This window comes from Cyprinus carpio, chromosome A16, assembly GCF_018340385.1.
Source record: "Cyprinus carpio isolate SPL01 chromosome A16, ASM1834038v1, whole genome shotgun sequence".
Taxonomy (NCBI): domain Eukaryota; kingdom Metazoa; phylum Chordata; class Actinopteri; order Cypriniformes; family Cyprinidae; genus Cyprinus; species Cyprinus carpio.
In genome coordinates, this window is record NC_056587.1 from 2029996 (window position 1) to 2043158 (window position 13163).

The 13163-nt window shown below is 38.8% G+C and overlaps 1 protein-coding gene across 3 annotated transcripts in view; it reads left to right on the forward strand.

Annotated features, from left to right (window-relative positions):
* Positions 1 to 13163, forward strand: part of ulk4 (unc-51 like kinase 4) — a 187157-nt gene that overhangs the window by 26191 nt on the left and 147803 nt on the right. For all 3 annotated transcript variants that reach the window (XM_042771994.1, XM_042771992.1, XM_042771993.1), the window contains exons 18-19: positions 3505 to 3612; positions 12209 to 12292. In XM_042771994.1, coding sequence (XP_042627928.1) covers positions 3505 to 3612; positions 12209 to 12292 — 192 coding nt within the window. The remainder of the gene's footprint in view (positions 1 to 3504; positions 3613 to 12208; positions 12293 to 13163) is intronic.

The following is a 13163-nucleotide window of genomic DNA, read 5'->3' on the forward strand; positions in this document are numbered from 1 at the left end:
CTCCCCGAGGGGAAACACCCCCACGGTCGTGGGTGCAAAACCCTTAGGACTTCTTTATCCTGGATGAGATGATCGTCCTAAGATCCGGCCTCTTCCTAGGCTGCTGAGAGCGGTGAGCCACTCCCCAGTCTCTATGAGGGGGTGCACGTCTCACAACACTCTCCTTCTGAGCATCCCGTCTCAGAGGAACCGAACCTGGTCAGGACTTGGAGGCCGACAGCCCAGACCCCTGAGCATGGCAGGGAAGAAACTTATCAAAAGCTTCTGTGTGTCTTTTAACCTCCCTTAACTTACTGACAAGTTAGTAGGAAGTCTTTGACTATCTTGGGTGATTCATCCCACACTTTGTATCTAGAATTTGAACTGCTCCCCTCAGGCAGGCGATATGGAGTGCCGAAGTGGAGGACTGTTAAAGTTTCTAGGTTGTTTGTTACAAATGCAGTCTTGAGTGTAAATACTTATCTGAAACATAAAGATAAAGGTGTACCATGATTTTTAAGTAATGTATTGATTTTAATAGTATGTATTGTGAATGTTTGTGGTTGTTTGTGGTTGGTTATTGTTTTTTTTTTTTTTAAAATTTTTTTTTTTTTAGGTTTGTTTGTTTGTAAATTGCCCTGTAAAGGGACAAATAAAGATATTACTACTACAACTGTGTTAAGAGATTTGCCAAATAGGCTGGAAGGCGACACAGGGGCATCAAGAATGAAGACCCTGTCCCTATCTTGATGCCCGTGAGGTTGAGCCACAGATGCCTTTCTGTGGCAACCATAGTCGCCATAGAACGGCCAGTGGCGCGGGCTGTTTGCTTGGTCACATGGAGAGACAAATCGATGGCTCAGCGTAGGTCCAAAAACGTCTCCTCACTAACACTGGTGCTCGTGCTCAGGTCCTTAAGCAGGTCAGCCTGGTAGGTAGGCCTGCAAAACCGCCATGGTGTGCAGGGCGGCCCCAGCCTGACCCACTGCCTGGAATGCCTTCCCCACCAAAGCAGATGTTATTATGCATGGCTTGGTGGGGAGTGCCAGCTTTTTAAGCATCTCCTCCACCTGGGGCATCATCGCATACCCCTGCACTTTTGCACCCCCAATACTTGAATAAACAGACATTGTGTGCACAAAGATGCAAGAGGAGCAAGGCCTGCTCCATGAGCGAGATAACTCCTTATGAAGATCAGGGAAAAAGGGGAGAGACCGACATTGAGGTCTCTCCCCTTGGCCACCTGACAGGAATGTGTCGGCAAGCTTGGAGTTCCTGAGCTTCTACTGCTCTTGTGGCCAGTCTAACTTAAGCCTAAATCTTAACACACCTTAATGACCTTTTTAAATATATTTTACATTTTGTTTACTTGGACTTTCAACAAAGGGACTGAAACAGATTTCATTAAAATGACTTGATTTGTGTTTCAAAGACTATTAAATTGACTATTATCTTATGCTCTATGTACAACTAACAGAGATAAACAATGGTTGTTCTTTATTGTGTAGAAATTAGACAATAAATAGTACAATAATGGCAGAACATGCATATAACAAAATGTTCAAGGATATATACACAGAGACAGCTGTTCCGTAAACATAAAGGGTTTAAGTTAAAAAACTAAATAAATTCAGAGGTTGCTAGTCTGGTGCAAAATAAGAGTTGAATGAAGTGTAATTGATAGCCTATATGTGATGTGTAGGGGATTTTTGAATGAAACAGAAAAAGGTACTGTTCAACATTGTTTTGAAAAAGTCAGAGGTTTCTTCTCTGAGAGGAAGGCCATGAAGAACTGCTATGTGCTTAGCAGTGATGCTTTGGAAAGAAAAGTTAAAACACAGAATGAAATGTCAGATTAGTCTGAATAAATTTATTATAATATTGCAATGACATTGCTCTGAAAAAAATTAAAACATAGAATAAAATATTAAAGTTAATATGTTAGTTTATTATTAAATTGTTTTATTTTTTACGTTCCTATTGAAGCGTATTGAAATTCTTGAACAAGTTAAGTAATTTCTGATATCTTATGTCTGAATATCACAAAATGAGTTTCATTGTACTCCTGAAAACGTAAAACATCCTAATGAGATGTATTAATTAATTAATATGCATGGCATGACAGAGTGACATTAGTGACATCAAACGCAGGTGTTTTACCATAAAGTTGATCAGAGCTAATGGACTGCAGATATATACACAGAGACAGCTGTTCCGTAAACATAAAACCCTATTAAAGTGCAAATCATCACTAGAACAGTTAGATTAAACATAAAACTACAAGAGAGAGAGTTTTGGATTAGCTTTGTTTGTATTAAGGATAGGATTGCTCTCCGGTGGCACAGTGCAGCATTAATTATGCTTAAAACACATCTTTGATAATGAGCCAAATAGACCTCAGGTAGAATCCGGCTCGGTCTTTTCAGTCTTGAGTTCCTGGATTCTTAGCTTAAAAACCCATACCTGATTTTAGGACAGAGGATTGCACCACGGTCTTCTCCAGCATGCCACATCTGTACAGCTTAAACCTTTTAATACCCAGCTTGACACACACGCTATGTTTGTGTCAACAATAATGTTTTCTAAAGCAGGATAGCATGTGTATGTGTGTTTATGTGCATGTGGATAATAGCAGCATGCTCTAGAAGGGAATTTGTGTGTGTGTTTGTTGATGATAATGATATGTTCTAAAGCAGGAATTACTTTGCATGCGTGGCTGAATAAGACAGCTTAGCTTTGTTTGTTTCTTCCTGTGTAACAGGAATCATCACTGCATGTCCCCCGTTGCCAAGACTCATCAAACATAGCCGCCAACATCTGTTCCCTGGAAAAATCATTACTTATGAGACTTTAATCGTCACAGGGCCAAAAGTGCTACACAGGGCATTTGCATAGCACCCTACTAAGAGAACGACTGCAGAGAGAGAAGCATATATACTGCTCATCTGAAGATAAGATAATAGGCAGAAGATAATAAAATGCTAATAGTTAAGGGCAGAGATCTGTGGATGAGACCTGTATTTAAAAACACAGACCAAAAGCTACAGGGAAACAGACCAATTGTTTTGATGAGTCATCCTGAACTCATGACATCTTATCAAATGCTCTATAGTTAGAAAATAGTCTCTTTTGGATATTAAACATTTCCTGCCCAGTGTATATTTGGGAAATATAGACACAGGAAGCAAAGCTCACCCCTGTGTCATGTTAAAACCAGCTTTTCTTAAATTGTTGGAATATAAATGGAGATCTTCTCTCATCTTTTTTTTTGTCTGTGCATTGAAAGTTTGCACCACCAGAATTTTCAACCTTTAAAAAGTTTATAAAGCTTTTTTTTTTATTCACATAGAAACATTGATCAACGCACATACATAGAGCACATCTGATATGATAACTGACAGCCCAAATATGCTTACTTGTCAAAGTGAATGTTTTGGGTGAACTATACATTGAATTAATTAATTTATAGTGCTTGTGAATCAAACTATTTATTAGCTACAAATTTGTGTTTGGTTTATTCCTCAGGCAGTTGCCATGTTCACAGAACTGATCCGAGAGAACTTCAGGAGCAGCAAATTGAAGCAATGCTTGATTCCACCCCTGGGGGAGCTGCTCTATCTCATTGCTACACAGGTATAACAAAATTAAGTTAATTATTTTATTAAATAAGAGGGATCGGACAAAATGCATGTTATTTCACAAAAAATACCTTTACATGTAGTCCTCAAGAGAAAATAATAGTTGAATTTATAAAAATTACCCAGTTCAAAAGTTTACATACTCTTGATTATTAATACTGTGTTGTTACCTGGATGATCCACAGCGGGTTTTTTTTTTTTTTTTTGATAGTTGTTCATGAGTCTCTTGTTTGTCCTGAACAGTTAAAACTGGCAGCTGTTCTTCAGAAATATCCTTCAGGTCCCACAAATTTCTTTGTTTTTTATTTGAACCCTTTCCAACAATGACTGAGATCCATCTTTTCACACTGAGGATAACTGAGGGACTCTTACAAAAGGTTCAAACGCTTACTGAAGCTTAGAGGGAAACACAATGGATTAAGAACCTGGAGGTGAAAACTTTTTAAATTTGAAGATCAGGGTATCACACCCCGTGAATACACACCCGGAGCGGTATATGTATATGTGTGTGTGTAATATAAATTGCACACACAAAAAACAAATCTATTTATTTATTTATTTATTTTGTTTTCTGTAGGAAAAAGTACAGAGTAGAATCTTTCTCTCTGAATTTATAACTTTGTATACATTAAAGGGGAAATTAAAAATGTGTAATAAATGTGCACAAATGTGTAATGTTGTTATCTGTTATTTAAAGTGTCACAAACTAAAACTAAAAAATGTCTGGAAATAAAAGCTCCTCTAATTAAAAAATTATGTAAATTATAACTTGCATGTCATATAAATATTCACATAAGTCCAGTTAGTAGTGGTGGAAAGAGTACTAAGAAATTGTACTTAAGTAAAAGTATATAATTTACTTGAGTACAAGTAAAAGTACTGAAAAATAATATGACTCAAGTAAGAGTAAAAAAGTAGTTTGCTGAAAAACTAGTCAAGTTACTGTGTTACAAAGTACTTTAGTATTATTTTTCTATTTTTACCCAAAATGAGACGATGTGAGCATTATGCAGCAGGTTAACCCTAATCCTAACACCCATGTACTGTAATGTCTGTTTCACAAGTGAGACCCAGGAAATCCCTTATATGGACAAATGCATCAGATATCACTACAGCTGAATAACATGCAGATAGAGATGCTTTGACTGATGAAATGTTGAAGTTAATAAACACCCCCAATTGCATAGCTTGTATCACAGTAAAGATTATTATACAATGCTGTATTGAACACTGTTTAAGTTGTTATATACAGGTCCTTCTCAAAAAATTAGCATATTGTGATAAAAGTTCATTATTTTCCATAATGTAATGATAAAATTAAACTTTCATATATTTTAGATTCATTGCACACCAACTGAAATATTTCAGGTCTTTTATTGTTTTAATACTGATGATTTTGGCACACAGCTCATAAAAACCCAAAATTCTCAAAAAATTTGCATATCATGAAAAGGTTCTCTAAACGAGCTATTAACCTAATCATCAGAATCAACTAATTAACTCTAAACACCTGCAAAAGATTCCTGAGGATTTTAAAAACTCCCAGCCTGGTTCATTACTCAAAACCGCAATCATGGGTAAGACTGCCGACCTGACTGCTGTCCAGAAGGCCATCATTGACACCCTCAAGTGAGAGGCTAAGACACAGAAAGAAATTTCTGAACGAATAGGCTGTTCCCAGAGTGCTGTATCAAGGCACCTCAGTGGGAAGTCTGTGGGAAGGAAAAAGTGTGGCAAAAAAAAAACGCTGCACAACGAGAAGAGGTGACCGGACCCTGAGGAAGATTGTGGAGAAGAAGGACCGATTCCAGACCTTGGGGGACCTGCGGAAGCAGTGGACTGAGTCTGGAGTAGAAACATCCAGGGCCACCGTGCACAGGGTGTGTGCTTTTGAACCAGAAACAGCGGCAGAAGCGCCTGACCTGGGCTACAGAGAAGCAGCACTGGACTGTTGCTCAGTGGTCCAAAGTACTTTTTTTCGGATGAAAGCAAATTTTGCATGTCATTCGGAAATCAAGGTGCCAGAGTCTGGAGGAAGACTGGGGAGAAGGAAATGCCAAAATGCCTGAAGTCCAGTGTCAAGTACCCACAGTCAGTGATGGTCTGGGGTGCCATGTCAGCTGCTGGTGTTGGTCACCTGTGTTTTATCAAGGGTAGGGTCAATGCAGCTAGCTATCAGGAGATTTTGGAGCACTTCATGCTTCCATCTGCTGAAAAGCTTTATGGAGATGAAGATTTCGTTTTTCAGCACGACCTGGCACCTGCTCACAGTGCCAAAACCACTGGTAAATGGTTTACTGACCATGGTATTACTGTGCTCAATTGGCCTGCCAACTCTCCTGACCTGAACCCCATAGAGAATCTGTGGGATATTGTGAAGAGAAAGTTGAGAGACGCAAGACCCAACACTCTGGATGAGCTTAAGGCTGCTATCGAAGCATCCTGGGCCTCCATAACACCTCAGCAGTGCCACAGGCTGATTGCCTCCATGCCACGGCGCATTGAAGCAGTCATTTCTGCAAAAGGATTCCCGGCCAAGTATTGAGTGCATAACTGAACATAATTATTTGAAGGTTGACTTTTTTTGTATTAAAAACACTTTTCTTTTATTGGTCGGATGAAATATGCTAATTTTTTGAGATTTTTGGGGTTTTCATGAGCTGTATGCCAAAATCATCAGTATTAAAACAATAAAAGACCTGAAATATTTCAGTTGGTGTGCAATGAATCTAAAATATATGAAAGTTTAATTTTTATCATTACATTATGGAAAATAATGAACTTTTATCACAATATGCTAATTTTTTGAGAAGGACCTGTAGTGATTTTGGAGTAAAACATGATACTAGTCTCATAAATTGTCAAGTTTGACGCTATGTTAAGCAAACATACTTCCTATCCCTGTTGCCAGGAGCAACTGTTTTATAACTAATTTTGAAAACTACATTGACGTATAAGATTATGTGGTTGTTTTTAAGAAGGGCAAAAGGCAAAGAAGGGTAAGTGAGGTTTAATAGAAAAGAAAGGGTTTAAAACCATGTGAATTGAAATGTGCCAGTAAAAAATAATGTAGGCATCGTTTGAATTTTTATGATTTCGATTCTTGTCGATTCCTAATTTTGATTCCAATAAGGTAAATAATAATAATAAATAAATAAATGAAAAATCTCAGATATTATTCACATTTATTCTAACTCTTATTGCAAAATATTTCCTTGTTAGCTGAATACTATGAATAAAAATCAACAGGCTAAAGAACACTTACACAAGGATGTGTGTGCAGCAGAGAAAACAGAAATAAGGGCACAGAAATGTAAAAAAACAAAAAAAAACAAATTGAGTTTTGTCTAATTGACAGGCTTTATTTTTTCTTATGTATTTTACTTGGATAAGAAATCAAATACAATGCTGGATGATAACCAGTAATTTGTATTCTATAATATTATCTCTGTATTTTCCAAATGACAATTTTAGGATTGGTTTGTACAAACACATAATGCAGAATAGTTTCTATGCTATATTAAATAATTAATAATAATAATAATTCCTTACATTTATATAGCGCTTTTCTGGGCACTCAAAGCGCTTTACATAGAAGGGGGTATCTCCTCAACCACCACCAGTGTGCAGCATCCACCTGGATGATGCGACGGCAGCCATATTGCGCCAGAACCCCCACCGCACATCAGCTTATTGGTGGAGAGGAGACAGAGTGATGAAACCAATCAGTAGATATGGGGATGGTTAGGAGGCCATGATGGTCAGAGGCCAATGGGGTTACACCCCTACTCTTTTTCGAAGGACATCCTGGGATTTTTAATGACCACAGAGAGTCAGGACCTCGGTTTAACGTCTCTTCCGAAAGACGGTGCTTTTTGTCAGTATAGTGTCCCCATCACTACACTGAAGCGTTAGGACCCACACTGAGCACAGGGTGAGCACCCCCTGCTGGCCTCACTAACACCTCTTCCAGCAGCAACCTAATTTTTCCCAGGAGGTCTCCCATCCAGGTACTGACCAGGGTCAGCCCTGCTTAGTTTCAATGGGGAACCAGTCTTGGGCTGCAGGGTGATATGGCTGCTGATGATGTTATGTCTATTAGCACTGGATTATTCATATTATTACCTCGAAATGACCTTTTTTAGTTACAGCAATAGTTATTAGCCATTATCATAAGTTATTACTTCTACTGGGCCGTTTTGGACTTTCTGCGCGAGAGCGTCCTCTGGCTTCGAGTATGAATGGAGCAGTATATGCACTGCATGAGCTCCGTAATATCGTCCATATCGTCTCGTTTTGGATATGAATAAATCTTCCGGTCATACATGCGTCTTGTTTATACGCCCATGTGCTCACACATCCAAAGCACACACACAGAAAAAGTGATTTTAAATGCATCTGACTGAGAGATTAATCATGGTTGATCTATCAGCCAGATGCACATAAAATGCATGCTCTCTTATTTCAGTGTTATTGTTAATGTTGAGGTTATTTTGCTTCATACATTTAGTTTAACTGCACTGTTAAAGAGGGCGATTTTTACCATTCAACTGAGCTATGTGCATGTATTTTAGACACTTACATTGTTCTTGCGCCATCCATGCAATAACTGCGTCCTTCTATCAACCGAGTGTAATATCGACGGTATGACCCATTTCAGGACCTGACAAAATTACAATTTAAAATCAGCGCATAGCTCACATTCACTAAAATACTGAAACTCTGGTTCAAAACGACAACGCCGGTGATTGACAGTCAAAGCAAAGCGCGGTTTGTACGCCCCGCCCCCGCAGCTGAACTGGAAGTTTTTATTGGTTTTGCAGCCAAGTCAGATCTGTCTGTTATTGGCTGAAGCGCGGGTCTTCACCCCAGGAGCTTGAAAAGTGCCCATCAAATGCCGCCTCGCTCTTCTCCATCGGCACCTTCTTTGTTAGTTTTTTTTATTTTTTGTACTTTGTGCTTTTGGTGAAAAATAAATGTAGCGAAATTGAATATTTTAGTTTTATTCTACTCAAGTAAAAGTAAAAGTACCACAATTTTATTGTACTCAAGAAAGTAGAAAAAAAATTAAGTACTGTAACGAAAGTATTTGTAATTAGTTACTTTCCACCTCTACCAATTAGTGACAGATTGATATTAAGGAGGGGGAAAAATAAAGTAGACTGTCTATTATGCGGATGTAAATATTGATCAGTGTACAACTTCCACTTTGGCTTCTAGGGGGACTAGCCTCGGGATTGCGATCTCAAGAACAGATCAGTATGTTTAATGGCCTGAAATTTCATACAGCTCAATTTGCTTCTCATAAATGTCTTACAGGCAATATTTGTCCTCGGAGTATTCCATGACATTTAAAAAGCCCCCTTATGAGGAGAGATTCACACAACCTCTCAGACCTCATTAACCTCAACATGAGGACCATCTCATAGCTGATGCAGTCTGGTGCATCATGTCTAACCTTTGACAGAATTTTAGCACCGTAAATATCACTGCTGAAAACTGCTTTTTTTTTTTTTTTTTTGAATTTACTCATGTTCTGCTGTCTGTCACGGTAACACATCATTTGCCTGCTATAACACAATGCTTTGGTCAAAGTCAGTGTTTGGGTTATTTTCAGCATCACACATGTACAGCAGCCTGTCAATGATGTCTAAAGGTGTAATGAAGCACAGCCTCTGGAGTCCATAAATGGCTCATCACAGCACCATTTTACCTCATTACAAGCGGTGTGATGAGATGGCCTGTTTTTCCAAGACACATTTTTAAGACCCTTTTCACCAAAATGTGCCCCATGTTGTAGATGTCTGGTCACCCTAATCTGATCACTGTATTGATCGCTGTAAGGGACCCGAGGTTAGCTGATAACATGCTTTGTTGGGCTTATATAAGTGTGTATCTCCTGTACGGTTGTGCTTTTCAGGGTCACACAGTACAACAGCACACAGCTTTTATTGATCACATTAGCTCTGAGCACAGAGGGAGGGTGAGGGACGCTGTCACCTTGATTGGCTTTATCTAATGACTTTTCTCTGCTTCTCAGTTCTTGTGTAATGTGAGCAATAGGTGTGTTGACACTATGAATTTCAATGGCAGTCCGGGTGGAAAACTATGTCTGTGCGACATAATGAATGGAAGTGATGCAAGATAAGCCATGCTCTAGCTTTGATTTTTCTTCAGCCTGTCATTCGGTAAAACACAACTATTAAATATTTGTTTCTTTAACATGGTTCACCCTTAGTTTCCAGTATACCATTTTATGTTTCTGTATAGTGTGCACAGGTAGAAATAATCAAATGTCAAAATGGATGATAAATTAGCTACACTAAGAACTAGGGGCCCAATTTTAACGATCTAAGTGCATGGGCTAAAGCGGATGGTGCAGGTGCACTCAGGGCATGTCCGAATCCACTTTTGCTATTTTTACGATGGGAAAATAGTCGGCGCGCCCGGGCGCATGGTCTAAATGGGTTGTCCCTATTCTCTTAATGAGTAATGAGTGTTTTTGGGCGTAACATGTAATAAACCAATCAGAGTCTCATCTCCCATCCCCTTTAAAAGCCAGTTGCGCTCGCGTCATGGCGGGTTCGTTATTTACATGGTAGAATGTAATTTTTCATTTTTAAACATGTTTGTGTGCTGCTGCGTGTCCCTGTGTGTGTAATAAGCAAAGTGTACGTGCGTTGTGCACCCGCCTATAGGCGCATATTACTAATGCGCGCTTTAAATAACAAAGAAAAAATATTGCGCCAACCCTTTAGACCAGGTTTGAGTTGGTCTATGGTGCAGTCTATTTTCAGTTCCTCAAAATAGCAACGCACCAACAATGCTCTTTTTTAGACCAGCACGCCCATAGGCACACAAATGGGCGCAAATGCATTTGCTATTTTAACAATGTGGTGCAGGGCGGGAAAATGAGAACTGGGTCAGGCTCAAACTAGCAAAAACACTTGCGCTGCATCTTGCGCCACATTGCGCCAGTTGTGTAATAGCGCTCAAAGTGTTGTTGTTTTTTAGCCACTTTTGCAATTACTGGAAGATGGCCAAACACTTTATCAACAAACTGTAGTGACATATTTGGCATTTATTATTTCTTTCTCTGTTCATGTTCACATGTGCCATCTTTTATTTTTTGGCTCCACCCCTACACCTGCCACAATATACATTAATATATGTGTTAGGTATGTGGATAGATGCTTAGGATATGCTTTGGAGCAAAATGACACTTACCTGTTTATAATTATGTCAGGAAAACTAATTGTGGCCTGAACAGTGGTTCATATCTCAGTTTGGCCATATCTCAGTGTCTATGGTGGTTACGACCCTAAATGATTAGATATTTTATTGTCTAATGCAATATAGATGATAAATGTGAATCATCATCATTAAACAAACAAACAAACAAATATATATATTTAAAGAACTGTTCATCAGAAGTCAATGGTAATTATTTCTTTAATAACCTGCACTTAGTGTACAGTGTACAAAGAGAGACCAATGAGATGACACTATTTTTTTTAACAGGATGATTCCTGCTTCCAAATTTATTTCCAAATCAGCCACTGTGGGTTCGAGTTTTCCCCTTTTTCTCCTGCTATTGCATGGCAATCAATTTTAATGGCCCTAGAAAAAGTTTGGGAAGTTTTATGTAAGAACAATTTGCCAACAGAGGTATAAGTTTATTACAAGAGGTTTATTGTTACGATCAAAAATCAGTTAGTCAGTCAATCAATCCTTCAGAATTGCTAAATTTGCTATACAATGTTTTATTGCATAAACTGACAAAAAAAAAAAAAAAAAGGTACCTTAGCCTTGAGTTCATGTATACATTTTATATAAATAGTTTAAAATGCAAAATGATATCTAATTCTTTATAAAAAAAAAATATACAAAATTACATAAACTCTTTGACAGTGTTACTTGCATGCTCATTAATTTTACTGTGCACACATATTTAGCTTCATTGTAAATATTAATAACTTTCAGTTATTTTGTGATAGTGATGCATTTATAAATTAGAATCACTGTTTTGAGTTGGCACATGTATTTACTTTTTTTACCTAATTTAGATAGATTTTTTTAAGGCCGATTTGTCATAGTAACATTTCTACCTTTATTAAATGTAATTATCAGTTAACAAAACAGTGTTTTGGTTTTTAAGTAAAAAAATCCTCAAATTTTCAACAGCCTACTGCACGTTGCATAATGCAACTACATATGAACAGAAATCCAAATCAGGCCTTGACTTGTATGAAGCTCTTGCTCACGAGCTGCCGTTGATGTTGACGATCAGTCTCAGCACTGTGCTGAACACAAGCATTAGAAGTTAAATGAGAGGAGGATGTTGCTTCGCAGCGTTCCCTGCTTTTCCCTCTAATTGACACTATCATTGCTTATCACTTGAGCTGTGTTTGCTTTACCTGCCTGAACCAGCGAGCCTGTTGTCTTATTTACTGTCACAGGACTTTATTTATTTAGCCTCATTATGATGGCGGCTGCATTTTGCTGCTTTTAATTGTTCCCCCAAAGAGTCTCAGTAATAGTTCTCTCTTTTTCACTCACACACACACATTCTCTCTTTCCTTCCCCTGCAGGAAGAGAAGAAAGAGCGCCCAGGAGGATTGTGGGTCGTTCCTGCTGCCGCCTACACCGTGTTAATGAGGTGCCTTCGGGAAGGGGTAAGACTGCTACACTGTTTTCATAGAGTGTGTGTAAGTGTGTGCACGAGTATGTGTGTGTGAATATGGGGGCGGGGGGATCTGTCTGATAACGAACCTCCCCCAGCCCTTATAGGCATTATTTGCCTGCTGCGAGTCATGGGCGCTCTACGCGCTCGCTTGCTCGTCAGTCAGTCCTGTCACACAAAAAAACTCACTCACCTTCAACAGAAATGCTCATGTAACCGCACCTCTGGTCGTCTCAGTAGCAATTAACCACGCTGGCCTGCATTGTTTAAGAATGGAACCATCTGCATGAGACAGACATCAAACTGATCATCAATAGTCTGAACAGACTATTTACTGTGAGTGCTTAGAGCTTCTCGCCCACAGGGGACCGAACACCATACAGACCCCTCATTATTCCTTTATTAGCAGGGAAAGATCTGCCATTAAGAAGTGAGTTTAGGAGCTACAGCTTGTGTTGCCGACAACCCCTGGTCTGCAGCGTTAAAAGAAAGTAGCGCTCTGAAGGAAAAATTGGGCGTGGTAAAACTGAAGTTTGTCTAGCTGTTCTGTGGCTGCGCTACTGTTTTCTGGCTGGTCAGCTGCCAACAATTGGCCAAATTTGTGCCCTCCAGTGATTGTGCCTAATTTTAGACATCTTTGCTCCAACCTGCTTATGCAGCATTTGTTTTTTGTTTTTTTTTGTCTCATCACTTTTTTGCCGGCAGTTAAATTTATATTCTCAGCTGCTTTAAGTAGTTCTTGCTGGAGTTCATCTGATTCCCTTTCTAGGTAAATTTCAAATTTGTGTTTCAGAACTGATGGCTGTGATGATCAACAGCTGTTGTGTGTTTTGCTTTCAATAAAAACGTTGTGTATTCAATGC